Consider the following 24,343-nt stretch of genomic DNA (forward strand, 5'->3'; position numbering starts at 1 on the left):
ACACTTTAGGCCACAGTGCTGGCCCCAGCTGATACACTTCTAATCAAAAATCTCTATATACCTTTGGACAACTCTTTTTTTTTATGTAATTTCCTAATGAAAAGTAAGAAATATTCAAAAAATGTTACAATTATAATGCCCATTTATATAGTTATTTATTGGAAAAATTGGCTTTCCAAAACAGGAGATTAGATAAATTATAATACATCCATATAAAAGATAAGTGTGCTTGCCCGGCGCTGTGGCACAGCGGGTTAACGCCCTGGCCTGAAGCACCAGCATCCCACGTGGGAGCCAGTTGGAGACTGGCTGCTCCACTTCCAATCCAGCTCTCTGCTGTGGCCTGGGAAAGCATAGAAAATAGTCCAAGTCCTTGGGCCCCTACACCCGTGTAGGTCTCTATGTGGGAGACACAGAAGAAGCTCCTGGCTCCTGGCTTCAGATCAGCACAGCTCCGGCCGTTGCAGCAAATTGGGGAGTGAATCAGCGGATGGAAGACCTCTCTCTCTCTCTCTCTCTCTCTGCCTCTCCCCTCTCTGTGTAACTTTGACTTTCAAATAAATAAATAAATCTTTAAAAAAAGATAAATGTGCTGTTAACAAAAATAACTTGAAGAAGTATATTTGATACCACTATTTGTATTTTTTTTTAAATTCTTATTTCACGGAATTGGAATTTTGGTATAGCGAGTTAGTCTGCCTCTTGCAATACTGACATCCCACTTGGGTACTGGTTCATGACCTAGCTACTCCACTTCTGATCCAGTTCCCTTCTAACAGTCTTGGAAAAGCAACAAAAGGCCCAAGTACTGGGCCACTGCTACCCACGTTGGAGACTGGGCTGAATCTCCTGGCTCCTGGCTTCCATCTGACCCAACCCTGCCTGTTGTAGCCATCTGGGGAGTGCACCATCAGAGGTAAGGTCTCTCTCCCTCCTTCTCTTTCTCTCCCTCTTTCCCTTTCAAATAGCACTCACTTTCAAATAAATAGATTTTTTAAAAATTCTTATTTCAGAATAGTTTTAATTCTACAAAACAAAAAATTGTGAAGTAGTACAAAGAATTCCTATATACCCTATAACCAATGTTCTCTATTTTAATTTCTTATGTTAGTATAATATATTTGTCAAAATTAATGAACCATACCCAACTTCACCTATGGAAAAACAAAAACTTAAAATGGGCTAAATGAAAGAAGCTTCAAGGATCCATATGCCTCATTTCTAAATTAGCTTAAAATGTAATTATACAGGAGTAAAAGAAAGAAAACAGATAAAACGTACACACAGTGGGACAACCATTTCCTCAGGAGCAAGGCTTCAGGAATTCGTCTCTTTGCTGTGGTGTCTAAACTTATCCCAATCAGGTTCATAGATGAGGCCAAATTAAAAATCTACCCCCAAGATCTGCTGTGGTCCAAGCCAAGGATTGTGGTCTTGGAATCTGGATTTTTAAAACAGCACTCCGACTGACATGTTAATGCACAATTTTTCCAAAAGCATAATTCATGGTCATTGAAGTACTTGGCAAGAGTATGTTTAAGTCACTTTAACAAATTAGATTATAATAAAAGAGCTTGCAGCTTTTCCCTCTCTTTTTTCTTGCGTTAAAAAAAAAAAAGTGATTTCTCTTTTAAAACTCTTTGTGATCCAGTTTCAGAGTTTGCTTCCATATTCTGATTTTTCTGACTCCACCACTTCTATGAAAATCTGGTTGGTATATTGTTCCGTAAGAACAATGACATGTTGTTGATTTCTACTTACATTTTATTTTATTTATTTTTATTTTTTAAAGATTTATTTATTTTACTTGAGAGTCAGAGGTACACAGAGAGAGGAGAGATTGAGAGACAAAGACGGGATGGGGGGTAGGGTCTTCCATCTGATGGTTCACTTCCCAATTGGTCACAACAGGCAGAACTGCACCAATCCGAAGCCAGGAGCCAGGAGCTTCTTCTGGGTCTCCCACGCTGGTGCAGTTGGGCCATCTTCTGCTGCTATCCCAGGCCATAGCAGAGCGCTGGATCAGAAGAAAAGCAGCAGGGACTAGAACCAGCGCCCATAGCACTGACCCCTCTATTTACATTTTAGGAGCTAGTGTTCTAGGTTGATGCCCATAAATCTCTTTCCACAACTCCTTCACTTGAACTACATATATATCTACATATACAAACCAGCAGCTCCCATTACTTCCTGTCCCTTAACTTCAGAAGACCTATGTGCTGTTCCTTATTGATGACACTGCCTGAGTCACTTTCCTCATAGCTGCCCCCAGATCCTCACAGAATTTTATAACTGGCACATCTGGGCCTGCTTCCAATGTCTGCTGAGAAATACACCTTCAAACACGTAACATGTAATTGAGGATGATTGTCTAGTCCTTTGCTTCAGGGATTGTTTAGATTCATTCTGATTAACATGTGTACCATTTATGCCAGAACTGTTGGAAACATTTCTATTCAATAGCCTGTAAAGGATTTCAGAAGGTTGAAAATCAACTTCGCACATACCAAGGAAAAGAAATTAATCAAACAAACAAAATATGCATATCCATAGTAAAATATGCATTGTAGTTGGTGTTAACATGAATATTGGAAAATATTAAAAGTATTATGATGGAAGGAAAATTACTTAGCCCCTTTGTAACTAAATTTCTTCAACTGTGAAACTGGAGTAAGATAGCACTTACATTAAAGTGATAATTACTTTTAAGTGAATTATTGTATTTACAGAGCTTCAAAAAGTGTTTTCAAATAATTTTTATAGCTTAATATTATTACCATTATAAAAGCAACAAAAAGTGCAATAAGTTTACACCATACCTATATAATAGTTTGTCAGTCATTAAAATAATAATGGAAAATTAGTATCATTAAAGAAAAACAAGAAAGGCTATTAAAAGCCATTTAATTGCTAATAAACTGTGTAAGTATAGGTACATAGATTTTTTAAAACAATAAACAGAACACAGAATGATCTTTTCCATATTGATGATATGTAAAATATTGAAATAATCTTCCTTATCACTCCTAGTTTTTCAGAGAATATATTGTTCTTGTATAAAACGAATGTATTAATAAAAGAAAATATCAAGACACTTGTGTGGCATCGATAAGCCTAAGGAAGATTAACTCTAAATAAGATTAATGCAGTGCATTGACTCAACTATCCTTTAGTGCAGCTATTGAGAAAACAGCCAGCTGGGTGGGAACTGAGTTATAATGAAACCTTAAAAGCAAAAAGCCACCAACACTGGCTAACTGAAAGAGATCCCAGAGCCAAGACTGTAATGGCTGCCCTGCCCAAACTTGAGCATATATGGTTGCAAAATCCGTGCAGTGTTAATGTGGTGTCAAGTGGCTTGTGATTCATCAGTGTCGCTTATAAGGCCTACTCAACGTTGAGCAGCAGGATCATTAACCATCAAGGCTGTGAGGCAATGAAGTAGCGCTTGCCTACTGACCCCAAACCAAGCTCACTGTAGGTGACCTACATCCTCTCGCTGGATGTGTGTGAGAAAATGATGACACCTCAGAAGCAAAGCAGCTGCTGTTTGTTGAGCCTCAAAGGAAGAGACTCTGAAGAAAGACAGGAAGAAGAAATGCTTTAAGGGCACACAGAAATAAAGCAATAAACTATGTGGCATAGCTGAGGAAGCGTGAGTGAAAAGGAATTAAAGGGACAGTAGCTGAAGGTGGTTTACTGAAATCAAACACTGAGCAGAAGTAGAATTGCCAGGTTGTGTATTGGTTGATGTTGCTAGTGAGCCAGTTTAAACAGGAGTTAAAAATAAAACTATGCTTGTGAATTTATTATTTGGTTATGCTTCATTTTTAAAGATGAAAACAAAACATGGGCATATTTGGAATCGTTTACATAGTAGTAAAGGGGTATTAGGAGCATGAAGGGAGCTCTACTGAGTTCATTAACATCAAAACACATCACTCAACAGTTGCAAGGCTTTATAACAAGGTCCTCATGCAAGCACAGAAAGCAATGCAGTGGATGTGCCTTGGAGAGAATCATTTCGATGTCTGCATGCAAAAAAACCACCTATACTGAATCATGAATTTTCATGTGGGCCACCAGAATCACTACATTTTAAACCAAAGTGCCATCACTTTATAAACCACTGCATAATTGTCACCATAGGCCCTTTAAAATTCATTTTCCTAATTTGAGATAGAGTGATGCATTCTGTAATGTTTGTGTAACTAAGTTATATATAAAATATATTCTAAGTACACCATAAATCATTTTGATTCTGAATTATAATATCTCATCAATAATTCCTAGGTAGCAACTTTCACAGAAAAGATAATTTTAAAAAGACCGAAATTGTTAGTATCTTGAATCAGACAATGTATAATGACATCAGACAAATGTAGGTTAAAATTCTGACTCAATAGCTACTACTAGTAGGATATACAAGTTTCTGACTTTTATATAGTTTTCTCATTTGAAACTGTGGATAATAACATTTAATTCATATATTTATTGTACCAATAACAAACTTTTCCATGTAAAGTGTCAAGGTAGAACCCCACAAATGTCAGTTTTCACAGGCTTGTTTTAAATTTGAATATGGCTAAAAACAAAAAAGCAGAATTACCTACAAATGCATACCTTCTGATTACTCCATAGTGAGCCCATTAGTGATTTAAATGAAAAGTTATGGCTTATAAGATATTAAAAATGTAACTCCACTGAAAATTCAAACATTAAAAAGTTTGTTCATGTTTTTTTCTTAATTTTTCTAAGAAGACATAAATATATCCTCTAGAGCACATTGACTGCTGGCTCACAAGTGCTTCAGAGTTCCATGGAAATCATACAATGCGTTTTTATTCTCTTGAGCAGAAAGTTAAGGCTTTTCTCACATGTTCTCCTGCAGGGTCCCCTAAATAAGAAATACCAACACAAATTTGTATAAGTTAAAGCAAGTGTAGGGGTGTAGGAGTTGAAAGGTGATACAAGTCAGTGACATACATTTAGTAAATACACCACTCTTGATTTGCATACTTTATACTACATTGTATTTATCTTATTTCATATTTTCTTCCCTATTAATCTTTACAACTGCACAGCTGACACACATTGCACCTGCAAAGGACTTCAATGACAGCATTTTTTTTTTTTTTTTTGGAAAAAAAATGGACATCTTTAAATTTTCAGTACGGGGGAAAAAGATACATTCTACTAAAATTTTAAAAAGTTCTGATAATGTTAAAAAATGCATCTTCTCCTTATGTTTAAAAAAAAAAAGAAAAATCCCGTACACTTTTTTTTTTTTTTTCTCTTAACTCTTAGAAGGGTATCGGCAATTGTAAAACATGAATCTGGCAATATTTTTGTAAATGAATCATTCATACCATTAGCCTCTGAACAGATGTCAGAAAGTAAAGATTGGCTGCCTCTCGATCAAGTTGCTGCTGCCAACTCTCGCGAGCTTTGTCAGTAACAGTTGATTGTAATGTCAGTGCAGTCCAATTTACAGGCTGGAGCAGCAGCTGCATCCTGCATTTCCCTGAAGTGTTTACATGATTTCCAGTCCTTAGAAACTTTATCATCTTTGCTGCAGAGTCGGGTAAGTTGCTCTGATTTTACACCTTCCTAGAGGGATGCAAGTTACTGAGAAACTCATTCCGTGCGAGAAGTGCGATCTCTTCACGTGTTTGCTCTGTCTCTTTAGTGCTCTGTGGAGAGCAGTTTAGTAAAGCCTGTAAATGGGACAGATGAAGCGGGCAGGCACATGCATCGAATCTATTATTCAGGGAACACAGACACAGTCCATTTAACTGCTGAAGAAATAATGAATTTGGTCAACACTGTATAAAGGACTTGTGGAATCGCTGTCATGGATGTTTCTAGTGGGCTCCCTAAGGAATTATATTTTATGCAGTTTTACCTTAAATGCATTCTGTATTCAATCTGTTCTTAAAAGACCAACAAAAGTAGTCTTTGCCTTATTTTCCTCCTTTTTAAAAAATGGCATTAAATTAATAGTTCTCATATTGTCTTGTTTAACAGAGTAGTTTTCTGAATCAACATTTTGGCATCAGAAACTTTAACACTGTCAATTGACAAATCAAAGATCTAAGTATCATTTATGTAAAGAGAAGACTAATTTTTTAATTTGATTCACAAACACACCCCCTTTGCTGTCTGTTCTCTTTTTATATGTGTATTTAAATTGTAACAAAATATCTGACAGTTGCTATTATTTTTATCTTTAAAGAAATTTAAGCAAATTAAAACTTTCTATTTGTGCTATAATCTCATAAACTATTCCTATAATTTATCCCTAACATTTTGATGTCTTCAGTTCCAGTATATCCAGGGGATTAAGCATTCAAAGTATAAAATGTATAAGTGATTAAAACTAAATTGAATTATAAAAGTAATTTCATTGTTTATGATTTCTATTAGTTGCGTGTATATTTTATTTTATTCTATGTCATATATTTATATGAATGTCTCATGATAAACTCAATTACACTATCCCTAGTCTGTGTAATGTCTTAATATAGAGCATCTCATAATTATGATAAATGCAATTATTATTTACTTTAATAACTACTTTTATGGGTATAATTATGAGATTTTAAAACATAGTTTTATAACTGAAAAATATCTTTAGACTTCTCAATGTTATACAATAATATGAATTTTCTGGTAGGATTTTCAAAGTTTGGTTTGGTTATTGCTGTTTGATATGTCCTCCTCCTATTATTAAAAAAAAAAAAAAACTTGAAATCTACTCTATTTTTCATTTATACAAAATTTAAGCTAATAATATCTTAAAAATCATGTCATGAAAATTTTGTTTGTTTTGATTGGTTTCTTGATATCAATTAGTAACACATATTTAAATTATGTTGAGTCTTTGTTTTGATGGTTTCATGACAAAGTCTGCTTCCTAGTAAAAACAATGGATTGTCTCAGATGTTAGAAATTTTATTTGAGTACATACAACCTAAGAGCGGATCCACTTTCAAAGACACAATAAATGTTGTAATTAAATATACATATTATCCATACAATGAAATGTTTGTGAGTGGTCTTTCTGATTGAGGACAAGAAGTTCCTAGTACTTCTACGTAATACAGTGTCTTTTATCAAAGATAGTGGTATACTCTATTTATAAACAGACTTCCTCAATTTTCCACTTCACTTAGTCTGCAACAAAACAAGCCTGTTAGGTTTGATATAAAGACTTAGTTGTTTTAATTTGACCAAATACTTTTTAGTGGTGCTTGTTCTAAAATATATTAATATATCTAGGTGGATATTTTCCCACCAATTAAACAAGTTTTATTTTCAAACAGAAATACATATTTGTCCATACATAACTTTTTAAAAGAAAAATTACTCTAAACTTTGGAAAATTACTGTGAATATCTGATCATTCTTTAATAAGTTTCTGGTTGGGCCATAACTTTGGAAAGTTGATGACTATCCAATTACGACAAATAGATGATAAACACAGAGCTCTTTTTATCAATCATTTTATCATATCCGTATGTTATGGAGCAGCATTCTGAATTCTTCTACTAGTAGGATATACAATTCTTCTTGAATTTGGCATGAGAATTCTGCAACTTCTTTCAAACTTGAATTCAAAACATAAAACAGAGAACTTTAAATTTTCTTTCTTATTTTGAAAGTCATATTTTAAATGTTCAGAGGTTTTCAAAAATCACCAGTACTTTTGAAAGTGAATTTTTTATTATATTAGATTATCAGGTTTATAGCAAATGCATGATAATTACCACAACACAATATTCAACAATTCTCATGTTAATATAATATTAATACAATAAGAACAGTTTCCATGTAGTTCAAAGATATATTTCTAAGAATATAATGATATTATTTATCCTCCCTCCTTCCTTCCCTTTTCCTTTCTCCTTCCTTCCTTGTTAACTTTTGAGATAACATCTTTTTAAATTGCATTATCATCAAAGGCTTCCACTACATAAGTTCAGCAAGTAAAAAATAAACATTTTCATATGTGAACATATTTGATAAACTTGTAATACTATAGCACTTATTTTTTATCAAGTATTTCTACTTTTTTTTGTCAGTTCCACACAAATTCTCACCTTTCAACTATTAAACACTATTTCAGGGACAAGCAATTGTTGTAATGGTTAAGATGCAGTTTGCTTTTTAGGACACCCACAATCCACCTCAGAGTCCCTGAGTTTGAATCCTGGGTGTGTTCCCAGTTCATCTTCCTGCTGATGCACATCCTGGGAGGCAATAGATGAAGGAAGGCTCAAATATCTGGGTCCCTGCCACCTGTATAAGAGATCCAGATTGAGTCCTGGCTCCTGGTTTCAGCCTGGTCAAACTACAGCTATTGCAAACATTTGGGAAGTGAACCAGTGGATGGAAGATCTCTCTCTCCCTCTCTAATACACACAGACACACACACAACACAAAATATACGTATATTAGAAATATCTAACATATGTATATATATGCTGTTCAAATACATAAAATAAAAATTAGAAGTATGTAAATAATTTCTATATAATTAATTTATTTTATTTCAATAAGTTGATTGATCTAAATTCAGGTACTCAGTTGTACTTGGTGTAAAAGTGTGCCCATACTTTGTAATACATATTCTAAGTGCTCTCAAAGTTTAATCATTTATTCAATGTGAAATACTCAGTTGCTGACAACTTATAAAAGGGAAAACAGTAAAGTTCTATTGAATATTTTAATACTTATTGAATATTTAGAGATATAGGTTATTAAGAACTTTTTAGTGTCCTTTAATTTCTTTCTTTTAATTGTTTAAAAATATATAGTAAACAAATATTAAAAAATTAAACCTGGGCTGATGTAGTATAGTGGGTAAGCTCCCATGTGTGATACCAGCATCCTATATTAGAGTATGGTTCAATGCTGGCCACTCCACTTCCTGCTAATGTGCCTGGGATGGCAACAACAAAACATGGCCGCGTCCTTGTTTTCCTGGCACTCACATGGCAGACCTGTGTGGAGTTCCGGCTTGCTGACTTTGGTTACTGTTCCCATCTGGGGACTGAATCAGAAGCTGGAAGATCTCTCTGTAATCCCCACTCCCTGTCTCTCTGCCTGTCGAGTGAATAAATAAAGCTTTAAAAAATAATACAAAATAATTGAAACCTATTTTCAATGGAAGAAATAAGAGCAGCATGCTGGAATATAGAAGATCAAATCATGAAAAAGTGATGCTTATTAAATAACAGACTGTGGCTAAATGTAAAAATATTAGGCTATGCCAAGATGTGAACATATTCATAATTTTATATTAAAGTACAGATTTAGTGATTTGGTATATGCTCTCTCCAACAAGTAGGATTTGATTTCTAATTATATTGTCATTTTGCAATAAATGCAAAACAACAATTGTTTTGAAAATTACTAGTTACATTATTTACATGTAACTACTCACAGATATTGTTGAAAAAGCAAGGATTCTGATTCATAAAATAGCTCTATATAAAATCAGGATCTTGTGAGCACAAAATATAAATGAAACAATTGAAGATAAGAAATATTTATGTAAGTCAAGCTAAGTGAATGGGAATAATATCCCAACCCTTTAGCTGTAATAGCAGTTATTTTAAAACATGAACAGTGAAAATTATCACATTTATTAGTTATACACAAAGCAAATATATTTTGGTAATAAGTATACTTGCTTTGAAATAAAATTAACAAGTTATTTAAAGAACAAAAGTTTGAAAATGAGACCAAAACTCATTAGGACCAGGTGTTTCATTTTTAAAGATCAAATAGCTTTTAAATAAAACCAAGGAAACAAAACAAAAACAACAGATGTACTTTGTGTTAGAAGAACATTGACTGAGCCAAGCTAGAGGAATGAGTAAAACCAGGGATGTTGCAATTTTGAAATGCACTCTAGAGTAAACTGGTTTTGTAGTTCATGTTTCCAATGAAAATTTTCAAAACAGAAAAAAATCATAAGGCAAAATAAGGTAATAACAGTGCCTCGCACTCCTATCAGAAATATAAAATTTCAGTAGCTAATAAAAAGTTACAAAAAGCTTTACATTACAGTATATCAGTTTGTTATTATTTATATTACAACGGATTACATTTATTGTGAGTACAATGATACATAAATACCATAACTATATAAAATGTTAAAATTTTATACATTTTAATAATATATTTTATGGATCTTAGGACACAATCCATTTTATCAAACTGTAAATTTTTTTAAAATTATAGTTTTCTGGCTTGGTTAAAAATTATAGCATTTTATTTAAAACACATGAATATAGATATGCATATTGATAGGATTAGATATAGATATAAGTATGGATATATTCATTATTGATCTTTGAATAAAATACTTTACAACATGCATTGATTTATTAAGCTAGTTTTGGGGATTAAAAAATGCTTATTCATCGGTAGCTCTCCCATTTTCAATGGTAAATTAAGTTGATTTAAATGGGTCTAGGCTGTGGGTTATAGGAGAATGCCTTATTGTCTGGCCTTCTAAGACAGTATAACAAATGAACAACAAATGAACAAAACAAAAGGCACAAATTTCCACTGCTCATAGGATTAAGCTTCTTGTTCATGTAGGTTGCATTTACAATTATAGCATCATAAAATATAATAAAGGAAATGTCTTGGACATTCATGAGCCTTTTTATTATTGTCTGGCAAGAGTCTGTTTGTAATTGACTATTTAAATCAGTTTCTTTCAGCTATATAAATATATTAGCTCTTTAAACAATACTTGTGCTACATTTTCTTTCCCTCTTTGTGGAGCTTCAAAATCTGAAATGTTTCTATTACTTAAAATACACTAAGATTTGCACTACGAATTTTTGATAAAATTTTATCTCCCCAAATAATCTCTTTATGGCATCAAATAAATATTACTGAATAAAACGCCAAAAACTAATCACTTTGTAGGTCACAAAGATTACTTTGGATCTCTTATTGTCCTGGAATTTTTTCTGCTTTAATCCTCTGACTTCAGTTATTTGATTCACCATCAAAATACAACTGTGACTATACTATCATGTTTAATTTCATTTGTTTTATATATTGTAATCAGTTAACAAATTAATTTATGTGCCACATGCAATCACTGAGTGTACCATATCTTTCAAATCAGTATCTTCTCCCACATATTGTAATACCAGCCACAAGTTGTCTATCTTCTACATATTGTAATACCAGCCATCAGCTCTCACCATTGGAATTGTAAGGTAGACAGAAAGGCCTATCATGATTTAAAAACTTCAAGTCACCTGATAAATATTCCAGCCCTAATTTTTCTGTTTTTCAGTGATAGCAAGCTTCCTGGTTTTCACAATTCGTAGGACAATTTCATTACTATAGTTCTGTCATTGTACAGTCTAAGTTGTCCGATTTTTCTTCTGACCATAGGCTGGATTGTACAGGGGGAGAAATCGCTGGCAAAAAGGTATCACAGAAGGGACTGTGAAACAGGAAATGACCATCGTAGTTTACAATTCCTTACAACTTGTTAAATTATTTCACAATTCTGTTAAGAATCAGACATCATGAAATTTCAGAAAACACGCTGGTTTGCATTGCCTCCTCTGCACAGGTAGAAATTTTACCTGATATAAGCAGAAAACTACTTAATGCCAGGTTTGCTGTGACTGTGTATGGTTTCCAGCCCAGGGTATCAAAACTTACAAAAATCCCTGATCATGTGTGTTGTGAAAAATTGTACACGGTTTTGAAAATTTTCTCGGCATCAAAATAGTTACCTTTAATTCTGTTTTCCCTGAACTTTTAAAATTCCCTTTGTATTATATATGCTAGGGACAAATTTCTTCTTTAAAATACTAAATCTCCTTTACAGATTAATGATAATGACTAGTCTTCAAATCAAATAAATTCTATTTCCTAATGTACTTACTTATCTTCCAAACTGAAAACTATTTGAATAGTTTTCGTATTTTATAGGACTCATAAAAGCTACTATATTTCAGGGGATTCGCATCAACACAGTGTAATTCTATATGCATAATACTGATAAAACTTCCTACTGCTCTCTCTTTCAGAAGTCAATATGCAGGACAAGGACACAATCATATCTATCCGATTTCTTTTCTGGTTTCTTTTACTCTGCATGGTTATCAGGAAGTCACACACCGAAGATGTGATAATTACAACCAAGAATGGAAGAATCAGAGGGATAAACTTGCCGGTTCTCGGAGGCACTGTAACAGCCTTTCTTGGCATTCCCTATGCACAGCCACCTCTAGGTAGACTTCGATTCAAAAAGCCACAATCTCTAACCAAATGGTCTGACATTTGGAATGCCACAAAATATGCAAATTCCTGCTATCAGAACATAGATCAAAGTTTCCCAGGCTTCCATGGATCAGAAATGTGGAACCCAAACACTGACCTCAGTGAAGATTGTTTATATCTGAATGTGTGGATTCCAACACCTAAACCAAAAAATGCCACTGTAATGATATGGATCTATGGTGGTGGTTTTCAGACTGGAACCTCTTCTTTGCAAGTTTATGATGGCAAGTTTCTGACTCGGGTTGAAAGAGTGATTGTGGTTTCAATGAACTATAGGGTGGGTGCTTTAGGATTCCTAGCTTTGCCGGGAAATCCCGAAGCCCCAGGGAATATGGGCTTATTTGATCAACAGTTGGCCCTTCAGTGGGTTCAAAAAAACATAGCAGCCTTTGGTGGAAATCCTAAAAGTGTAACTCTCTTTGGGGAAAGTGCAGGAGCAGCTTCTGTGAGCCTCCATTTGCTTTCTCCTAGAAGTCACCCGTTGTTCACCAGAGCCATTCTGCAGAGTGGATCATCTAATGCCCCTTGGGCAGTCATGTCTCTTCATGAAGCTAGGAACAGAACGTTGACATTAGCTAAGTTTGTTGGATGCTCTACAGAGAATGAGACTGAAATCATAAAATGCCTTCGAAACAAAGATGCCCAGGAGATTCTTCTGAATGAAGTATTTGTTGTTCCCTTTGATAGTCTCCTCTCAGTGAACTTTGGTCCAACAGTGGATGGTGACTTTCTCACTGACATGCCAGACACACTCCTTCAGCTTGGACAACTAAAAAAAACCCAGATCTTGGTGGGTGTGAATAAAGATGAAGGGACAGCCTTTCTTGTCTATGGTGCTCCTGGTTTCAGTAAAGATAACAATAGTATCATAACTAGAAAAGAATTTCAAGATGGTTTAAAAATATTTTTTCCGAGAGTGAGTGAATTTGGAAAGGAGTCAATCCTGTTCCACTATGCAGACTGGTTAGATGATGAGAGGCCTGAGAATTACCGCGAAGCACTGGATGATGTGGTTGGGGATTACAACATTATATGCCCTGCTTTAGAGTTTGCCAAGAAGTGCTCGGAAATGGGAAACAATGCCTATTTTTACTATTTTGAACACCGATCCTCCAAACTTCCTTGGCCAGAATGGATGGGAGTGATGCATGGCTATGAAATTGAATTTGTCTTTGGCTTACCACTTGAAAGAAGAGTTAATTATACAAAAGCTGAAGAAATTTTGAGTAGATCCATTATGAAACGTTGGGCAAATTTTGCAAAGTATGGGTAAGTGTGATTTTCATTCATTCTTTTTCTCTGGGTTTGTTTATTTTGTTTTGCGTGTCTTTGCTTGGTTTTTGATGCAGACTTCATTAACAACTTGCAGAAGTTTTAATTATTTATTCTCTGTGTACTTAAATTAGTTTCTCTTTATTATACAGTGAATTTTGTTCCATGTCAGAGCGCTTAAAAGTATTCATCATAGAAATTTTAAGGAAAATATTTTCTGATTTCATCACCAAAAATATCGTGAAATCCTTTAACTATGTTGGCAAAACTTTGTATGGAGATAGATATTTGTTTCAAGTACTGAAATTACTTGTTGCATTGATTTTGAACTTGAAACTTTATAATGCTCACAGGTTTAGGAAAGTGGGTGAATATATCTTGTATGTCAAGTTGGTATAGTGGCATCAGATACGTGAAGAATTACAACTCTGTTCAACAAAATCAAAGGGCAAAATAGTGGTAGGATTGCCCTCAGATTACACAGAACACATAGAATTGACTATTTCATCATTGTTTTTCTCTATGGAGTTCAGAGCTGTCAGATAATCTATGGTTGACAGGTACTATGGAAGGTCTTCATGTTTAGCCAAACTGTTCTCCATTTGAGGAATCTGATGACTGTAAGTGGATAGAGTCTTCACCGAAAAGCACATTTTCCCTGATATGCTACGCATATTATGATAGTATTTCCTTAAGACAGAATAAAATACAGACAATCCCAGTTTATGATGATTTGGCTTTCAATTTTTCATGTTTGTAATACCATTCAGTAGAAATATATTTGGAATCTTGCATTTTTGTTTTCTTCTGGGTGGCAACATGTGATAATAAATTCCTTGGTGAAACTTGACAGTAGCAGCAAACTGAAATTTTCAGTCAACCACATGCTTGCCTGTGTGAACAACTGGAACTCTCTCCTTTACTATGTTGCTAAACTATTATGTTTAAGAAGATAAATGTATCACATGCAATTTGGACTTATGATAATTCAAATTCACAATGAATTTATTGGGAAACAACTCCATTGTAAATCAAGAAACATCTGTAATCAGTCAGAGTACATTTTTAAGTCTACATATCCAAAGGTTATTCAAAATATTTTGTGGAAAAAATGAAATTAAAAATATTGGTTTGGTTTAAAATTTTTAGAAATCATACATATTTTCATAATATGCAATGCTATAAAAAAACATTTTGAAGGTCCACAGATATGCATAGACTTTTAAATTTTTCTTTTTCTAAAAAAGATTTATTTATTTGTTTGAGAAGTAGAGTAACAGACAGAGAGATTGAGAGGCAGAGAGAAAGGTCTTCCATCTGCTTTTTCACTCCCCAAATGTCCAGAATGCCCAGAGCTGAGCCGATCTGAAGCCCAGAGCCAGGAGCTTCTTCTGGGTCTCCCACATGAATTCTGGGCCCAAGCAGTTAGGCCATCCTCCACTGCCTTTCCAGGCCATAATTGGAGAGCTGGATAGGAAGAGGAGCAGCCAGGACATGAACTGGCATCCTTATGGGATGACAGCACTGAAGATGAAGGCTTAGTCCACTATGCCACAGTGCCAGCCCCAGACTAGATCAAAAATTTCAGTGAGCTTTATGAGAGACTCTTATATATTTATTGCAAATAATATTCATGTTCCCCCTGTAGTTGTAACCTCAAAGGAATATTAGATGATGGAATTGTTTGTATCAATGAGAATAATAGCAATATAAAAGAAGAAATGACTACTTGGGAATCTCATTTTAAAAGGAGAATTTATATCAAAACAAATTGATATATTAATATAATCTGAATATATTATTTTATAATGAAAATAATGCTGATAATGAAATTTTTTGTGGTTTTCTTTTTCACTCTCCATTCAAAATTCCTTATATTTCATGTTACTGTATATATATTCCTACAATAGGAGTTGCATATTATAATTATATCAAAGTTGTTTTTCAGTTGTCCCTTGTGTATAACGCTAAAATTGTTCAGTTAGTATTTAAATGGACTCTACAATTTTGCTGCAATGTACATTATCCTACACCTGGTGCTTGGTAAGCTAGGTATTAGAGGAATGCCAAAGACTCCAAACTTTACTGCACCTTAGAGTTTTGTTTTTGCTGTGTGCCCAGTTTTGAACACCTATAGCTCTCTTTAGTAAAACAAACTGTTCTTTTTTTAAGACCTTATTTTACACAGCTCATCCAATAATGATTTAATTTCTAAAGTTGCAGTTATTTTAGACCTCTTTCTATTCTCACAGAAATCATTATTAGGAATTTGTCATAACCAATCTTCTATTGCAAACTGCTCCTCCAAAATTACACTATGTTAGCTTCTTGAAACAAAAACTGATTTTGTTGTGTATTCATTGTAGTACAAAGATAGGTATGTATCATATTAGCAAATATTTTCTTGGCATTTGAATGAAAGCTGATAAAAACTAGTATGAATAATCAATGCAATGTTACTCTTCCAAGATATATAGATTATTAGATTAGCAATGAAATTTTTTTGATTTTTGAACAGCTCCCTAAATTTCCGTTCATAAAAAAGGGTTATCATATTTTTAAAGCTTTGTTAGAGTTACTTCTGTCTCATTCTGCTCTCTCCTGAAAGGTTACACCTATATTGAACCATTTGAATATGTATTTAATTCTTTCTTACAACTCCTGATACTATAAATAATTTAATAAGGAATATTTCTTTAAATTATCGATGACTGTAATTGATTTCATATTTTCTATGTTGAAATCATGGAGGAATTTATATTTTCTCACTTCACAATAGAATATACTGAATATCAGAAGTGATAAGTGTCTTATTTTATAACACATAAATAGCGGGAGGTCAAAAAGAGTCTATGACTATAATAATATGAATTATTTGATCTTTTAAAAATATTTACTTTATTTATTTGAGAGTTAGAGTTAAAGACAGCGAGATAGTGAGACAGAGAGAAAGGTCTTCCATCTGCTGGTTCACTCCCCAAATGGCCGCAATGTCCAGAGCCAGACCAATCTAAAGCCAGGAACCAGGAGCTTCTTCCAGGTCTCTCACATGAGTGCAGGGCCCAAGCACTTGAGCTATTTTCCACCGCTTTCCTAGGCCATTAGCAAAGAGCTGGATTGGAAGAGGAACAGCTGGGACACCGAAAGGGGCCCATATAGGATGCTGGCACTGCAGGTGGAGGCGTAGCCTACTATGCGGCACTTTGGCCCCAATTATTTAATCTTGTTAAAGTACTTCTGTTATTAGCATATTTCAATGCTAAATAAATGAGAGTTGGTCTTTTATTTACAATGACGAATAAATATAATAGAGCTTATCAACCTAAAGGGTCAAAGTAAACTTTATGAAATAGCATAGCCATAACAAAACACTATTTTAATAAGTAATTTTCTTTACTGTCTATGTATCTGTAGTTGACCAGAGAAAAAATAGTACATGATATGTCTTGAGAATTGCCTTAATGGAAAACACAGTTTTAATCCCTTGGTGTACATTATTTTCCCCAAAAATATATCCATAAATAAACATTGAAAGAGAGTGGTTAAATGAATTCCAATAGAAATGAAGTTGGTGTTAGGTTTTAAAACCATTCAATCTGTCTCACCACAGACATGATATTCCAATGCTGTGGTTCTTCCTTTCAGTTCTCTACCGCAGTGAGCCCATGGGGACATGTAACAATGTCTGGACCCTGATTTGAGTGTCAAAACTGGGAATAATGGTGGTAGCAGAGTGTGGGCCAGGGATGCATTAAACATTCTGTAATGCACAGGCAGTGCCTCACATTCCCTTCAAAATGTCTTTAATGCAAAGTTGAAAAACTTTCCTCATTTCTACTTCCCACAGAATCTCCAAATTGCAAGTTAAGAAAGTACAGAACAGGTGATGGAGTTCTAGTTATCTTTCAGGAGAATGGATTTTCAAGTTCACACTTCATATAATATCAATACTTTTATTTATTATATAGTAAATCTATGTGGTACTTATGAATTTCATGGGGATATAATACATACTAAGCAGACAGTTCAACAGGTTGGGACCAGTAGACACAGCCCAATACAGTATCATCCCATCATGACAATAATAACTCCATCATGTCAGAAGATACTCTCACCCTGCCACTTTGCAGTCTTTTTTCTGCTCGACTCTCCAGTCAACCACAGATTTCATGCTGATCATCATAGAGTGGCTTAACCTTTTCTAGATTTTCATATCATTGATGTCACATTCTATATTATCTTTCATCTGACTTATTTTGCTCAGTATTATTCATTTGCAGTTTACCTGAACTGTCTAAATCAGTATTCCATTTGTAGCATACTACTGGAGACCTTACAAGTATTTTTCTTGGGAGATCAATCCACAATTTATCAATTCACCCACAGACTATTTGCTATGTGGGAATACTAGGAATAAAGATTCTGAGAATATATTTATAGAAAACTTTTGTTGATATGTTTTTTTTTCTTCTGGGCAAAAACCAGGAGAGGGGTTTCTAGAGTAAATATAAATGCGTGCTTATCTTTTTAAGAAACTGTTTGACTCTTTTCCTTTATTGATGATGTTACACTCCCTGGAGCAAGGTACTGGAACCCCAGTGCTCCACATCCTTAGCAGCACTTGGAATTAGATTTTTTGTTTGTTTGTTTGTTTGTTTGTTTTTTACTCTTGCACTGTCTGCTTTCTTTGTAGCAACTTTTCATTGTGGTTTCACTTTTCTGCTTTTCTCTGAAAGCTCTTGAGCTTAGTGGTCATTGTGTATGTTGTATTTCAAAGTGTTTGTTTAAATCTATTTCAGACTATGTTTTCCAAATAAAGTTCAGAATATGCTTCTTGGTTTCCACAACGTCTGATAGGACCTAAAAGCATTATCTTTTTGAAGAGAAGGATCATTTTAGCATTGTTGTTTTTCAACTAATATTTCAAGGTTTCAAGTGAAGAGTTCTTGCATTTGTTTCATTAAATTTATTCCTAAGTTTTTTCTGTATTTCAAAATTTATTTTCCACTGCATATTTCTGGAAATACATAAAAATATACTGACTTTATGTTGACCTTAAGCTATGTAATTTTTCTAATTGTATTTAGTAATTATATTTTTGTGAATTGATTAAGAATTCTACTTTTGGGAAAATTGTTCTGTGAACTATAGAAGACAGCTGACTTCTTCCAATTCATCTTTACTTTTTTTTAATTGATTTTGTTATTCCATTCACTAGGATTTTAGGACAACTATAAATTAAATAGTATGTAAACTTGTTTCAAACCTTAGGAAAATGGTTATAATTTTACGATTGTCTATATTAATTGCAAAATGCCCTTCACCAAATTGAGAACATTCCCTTCTATTTCTATTTTATTTATTTATTTATTTTTGACAGGCAGAGTTAGACAGTAAGAGAGAGACAGAGAGAGAGAGGGAGACATAGGTCTTCATTTCTGTTGGTTCACCCCAAAAATGGTCACTATGGCCAGCGCACTGTGGCCTGTGCACTGCGCCTATCCAAAGCCAGCAGCCAGGTGCTTCCTCCTGGTCCCCCATGCGGGTGCAGGAACCAAGCACTTGGGCCATCCTCCACTGCACTCCCTGGCCACAGCAGAGAGCTGGACTGGAAGAGGAGCAAACTGGGACAGAATCCGGCGCCCCAACTGGGGCTAGAACCCGGTGTGCCTGCGCCGTAGGCAGAGGATTAGCCAAGTAAGCCACGGCACCGGCCTCTATTTCTATTTTCTTGAGACTTCATTATACTTGGTTACTAAATTAAGACAAGTGCTTTTTTTTTAAGAGGATCATACTGTTTGGTGATTGTTGTTTATTTTCTCATTAATTCTGTTAATGTGGTGAAACATGCTGAATCCTTTTTTTTGAGTATTGGAGCAATCTCATATTTAAGGGTTAAAGCCACTTTGCATTAACCCATCCTTCTACATTTCTGGATTGACTTGTTAATAGTAATGTAATTTATTGATGAATGTTCCTTTAATTCATTGGAAACATTGCTATATAATTTTCTTTCCTTGAATAACTTTCTAAGGTTTTAGTATCAGAATAATATTGTTTCTGTTTCAAATTATTGAATATGCCCACATTAGCATTATTGAATCCTTGAGTATTTAATATACTCTACTAGTGAAACCATTTGAATTTGGAATTTCTTTGTTAAAAAATAAAACCTATAGGCCAGCGCCGCGGCTCACTAGGCTAATCCTCTGCCTGCGGCCCCGGCACACGACGGGGTTCTAGTCCCGGTCGGGGCGCCGGATTCTGTCCCGGTTGCTCCTCTTCCAGTCCAGCTCTCTGCTATGGCCCGGGAAGGCAGTGGAGGATGGCCCAAGTGCTTGGGCCCTACACCCCATGGGAGACCAGGAGAAGCACCTGGCTCCTGGCTTCAGATCAGCACGATGCGCCCGCCGCAGCGGCCGTTGGGGGGGTGAACCAACGGCAAAGGAAGACCTTTCTCTCTGTCTATCTCTCTCACTGTCCACTCTGCCTGTCATAAAATAAATAAATAAAAAATAAATAAAACCTATACCTCACCAGATATAGAGCTACCTAAATATTATATTTATTCTAGACTTAATTTCAGTGGTTATGTTTTTCAATGATATATTTTTCAATAAATTAATTATTAAATTTATTTGAATAAAATTATTCAATAGTATTATTTTATTTTTGATTTTTATGGTGTTTGTGATATCTAATTTTAATTCTTAGTATTGGCCATTTAATTATCTCCTTTTTGCACTAGGTTGATTTTGCTTGACTTTTTTTAATTTTATTAACTTTTTAAAAATCATTATGATTTAGGCCGGCGCCGTGGCTCAATAGGTTAATCCTCCACCTTGCGGCGCCGGCACACCGGGTTCTAGTCCCGGTCGGGGCGCTGGATTCTGTCCCGGTTGCCCCTCTTCCAGGCCAGCTCTCTGCTATGGCCAGGGAGTGCAGTGGAGGATGGCCCAGGTGCTTGGGCCCTGCACCCCATGGGAGACCAGGAAAAGCACCTGGATCCTGGCTCCTGCCATCGGATCAGCGCGGTGCGCCGGCTGCAGCGGTGGTTGGAGGGTGAACCAACGGCAAAAGGAAGACCTTTCTCTCTCTGTCTCTCTCTCACTGTCCACTCTGCCTGTCAAAAATAAAAAAAAAAAAAAATCATTATGATTTGACTTTGCTAGTTTTCTCCATCTTTTTCTACTTTATTGCTTTGTAACATATCTTTTAAAAACTTTTATTCCTTCTGTGAATTAAGATTTATTTTACTGCTCTTTTTATAACTTATTAATCTTCTAAATAAATATCATTTCAGCCTTTTTCTTTTCTAATATAGACATCTAAATAACATGCCCTGCTTAACATTACTTTAACTTCTTTCTGTAAATTATTATTTTTCATTATATTAAGTTTAAAATAATTCTGACTTTTTAAATTTGTTGTTTGTTTATGGGTTATTAAGTAGTTTGTTATTTGATTTCTGATATTTGAAAGATTTTTGCAATTCCTTTTTTTTGCTATCTGTTTATATCAATATTTCTTTTTCTTTTTAAATATTTATTTATTTGAAAGGTAGAGTTAGAGAGAGAGAGGCGGAGACAATGATAAAGATCTTCCATCCACTTGGCCACTCTCCAAATGGCTAAAATGGCTAGGGCTGTGCCAGGCTGAAGCCACGAGCTTCTTTCAGGTCTCCCACATGGTGTTGGGGCCCAGGTATTTGGTCCATCTCGCACTGCTTTCTCAGGAACATTAGCAAGGAGCTGGAACAGAAGTGGAACAGCCAGGGCTCGAACCAGTGCCTACATGGAATGTCAGCATTGCAGATCACAACTTAATCCACTGTGCCACAGCACTGGCCCTGCAATTCTTTTTTGTTGTGGGATTCTAATTTATTTTAGCAGGATAAACTCTGTAATGTTTCTGCCTTTGAAATACATTGGGAATTATGACCCCGCACATAATCTATCTGCATGAATATTTAATGCACACTTGAAAGGAATATGTGTTCTTCAGTTATTTACAACAATAAATTCTTTAAATTAATTTATTCGTATTCAGATAGTCTAATATTCTAATGTCTTTATCTCCCTTTGTGAAATACAGAGAGCTATAAAAATCTCCACCTATAATTATGGTTTATCTATTTATATTTACTTTTACTAATTTCCTGTCCATACTTTAAGTTTAAGCTATTATGTCTGCTTAAGATTTTATATTAGTGTATAATTGACCATTTTATTATTATGAAATGTCTTCTTCTGTTCAGAAATCAGTTTTGGCTAATATTGGGATAGATAGGCCAAGTTTCACATGTTTATGTCTGCATAACATATTTTATTTCACCCTCTATTTTCAACTTATCCATACATTTTTAAAGATTGATTTTTTTATTTATTTGAAAGGAAGAGTTAGAGACAGAGAGAGACAGAAAGAGAGATCTTCCAAGCATTTACTCCCCGAATGGTAGCAATAGCCGAGGCTGGGCCAGGATGAAGCCAGAAGCCTCGAACTCCATCAGGGTCTTCCACGTGAGTGGTGAAGTCAAGCTCTTGGGCTACTTTCTGCAGCTTTCACAGTCATACTAGCAGAGAGCTGGATCAGAAGTGGAGCATCACGGACTCAAACTGACTCACCTTTGGGATGCTGGAGTCATAGGCAGCAGCTTAACTTGGTGCACTACAATGCTGGCTCTATTTTTTAAAAATATCTATCTGTCTATCTGTCCATCTATTTGAAAAGCAGAGTGACAAAGAGAGAGGGAGAGATAATCTTCTGTACACTGGTATACATCCCAAATGCCAACAACCAGGTATAGGGCAGACCTATGCCAGGAACTTCATCTTGGTGGTAGGGGCCCAAGCACTTGGACCATCATCCTCTCTCTACCCTGGCATACTGGAAGCGAATAATACAGGACTCAAACCAGCCCTGTGATACGGGGTACCTACCTTGCAAGCAACAACTTAAAGGGCTGCTCCACAACTCCTAGAACTCTATGTAGATGTATACTTTTGCTTTTTTTTAGTGATTTCCTCAGTTATAACGATTTCTTCTTGTGTTTATAACAACCCACCCAGAATTAGTATTTGAACAGTTCACAACTCTGAAAAATACTCTCAAAAGAATTAAAGGGATAACAATTTATTTGAATGGAGAATGATTCATGAGTCGGATGGCAACCTGAAACTATAAAAGGTTAGAGAGTTCTTCGCAGCAGTGCAGACAGTATAAATAGAGAGAAAAAGAAAGCAATGCATGGAAACATTATGATTTGTTAAAGCAACGTTTGCTTCACTCTGGTATGGAGAAATACAGCAGTTACCTTATATGGAAGTGGTTGAATGAGTTGATACCTGTTGCTGTTTGACTGAGATTCAGCTACATTTTTGAAGCATATACTCTTACCTCAGATTGTACTTTGTTTACAAACTAAAACTGGTTGCAGTTCGTTATGTAGGAATTGAAATTACAGAGGCCTGTTTTGGCCAAATTTAATTAAATCTACATGCTTCCCAACTGACAGTACTGACTTTACCGTTCATGTTTCTCACTTTCCTCTTCACTCTTTCTGTTTTCTATTTCATAACCATCACTTCACAAAACTAATAGACTTGCAATATAGTTTCACGTATCTCCCCTCTTGTTTTTTGTATTGCTTTCAGACGTTCAAAGTGATGTAGAATGAAGCCCCTCTTCAAACACTGCTTGCTCTAAGTAATCACATTTTAGGAAATTTATAAAATAAAACAAAAAATTGTATTACATATAATATTTCTTATTCTTTCTCATTGGTTTTAATTTTCCAATTTGGTATCATATGGTATGCAAAACAGTACCCTTTAGAATTTCACATTGCACAGACTGGGAAGTTACAATCTCTCTCTACTTTCTTTTATTTGAAAAATCTTTATTTGGGTTCATTTGAAATTTTGAAAGAATATAGAATTCTTAGTTGATTGAGTTTCTTCCATCAGTTTTAGGATGTGTACCTTTTATTTCTTGTCTGTTCACTTAAGGTTTCAAAGGAGCCTTTATTCATGCTCTCATCACGTGTATGCAACGTCCTTTGCAATTTTACTCTGGCTGCTTTCAGAATTTTCCCTTTATCTTTAGTTTTCAGTAGTTCATGTTTTTCAAGATATGATTTTTTTTAATTTGTGCTGCTTTTATTATGGCCTGAAGTTACCTGAGATTCTCGTAAGTTTAAATTTTATGTCTTATTTGAGAAATGCTAGATAGGTATTTCATCATGTATTTTTTGTCTTATTCTCACTCTTATCTGCTTTTAGAATTCCAGTTATACATTATCCAGGCTATCAAATATTGTTGGACAATCACTAAGGTTGTGTCCTCTTTTCTTTAATTTTGTTTCTGTTTTTCCAACTAGGTATTCTTTATTGATTTCTGTGTGAGCTCACTGAATCCTTTTTCTCCTGTTTAAATCTGTGTTGGAACTTACCAACTAATTTTCTTTCATTTCACTTACTTTAGTTTTGAATTTAGTATCTACACATCTTTTCAAAGTGCAATCACTGCATCCCCCTTATGCATGGTTCCACTTCCTGAGATTTAGTTACCCACAGTCAACAGCAGTACAAAAATATTAAATGGAAAATTCTTGCCATGATCTAACAATGAATTTAAATTATGTGCCCTCTGAGTTGTGTGATAAATTCTCCACCTCCTAGGATAGCAAATATTCCTTTTTCTACCCACTAGCTACCCATTAGTCATTTGGTACCTGTCCTGG

General features: G+C 34.8%; 1 protein-coding gene across 1 annotated transcript in view; it reads left to right on the plus strand.

Annotated features, from left to right (window-relative positions):
- Positions 1–5,278: 5,278 nt before the first annotated feature.
- BCHE (butyrylcholinesterase) overlaps positions 5,279–24,343 on the plus strand; it is an 82,334-nt gene continuing 63,269 nt past the window's right edge. The window contains exons 1-2 of the mRNA XM_002716368.6: positions 5,279–5,584; positions 12,078–13,599. Coding sequence (XP_002716414.1) covers positions 12,086–13,599 — 1,514 coding nt within the window. The 5' untranslated portion in view covers positions 5,279–5,584; positions 12,078–12,085. The remainder of the gene's footprint in view (positions 5,585–12,077; positions 13,600–24,343) is intronic.

This window comes from Oryctolagus cuniculus, chromosome 4 (assembly GCF_051225735.1).
Source record: "Oryctolagus cuniculus isolate XC-2025 breed Fujian yellow rabbit chromosome 4, ASM5122573v1, whole genome shotgun sequence".
Taxonomy (NCBI): domain Eukaryota; kingdom Metazoa; phylum Chordata; class Mammalia; order Lagomorpha; family Leporidae; genus Oryctolagus; species Oryctolagus cuniculus.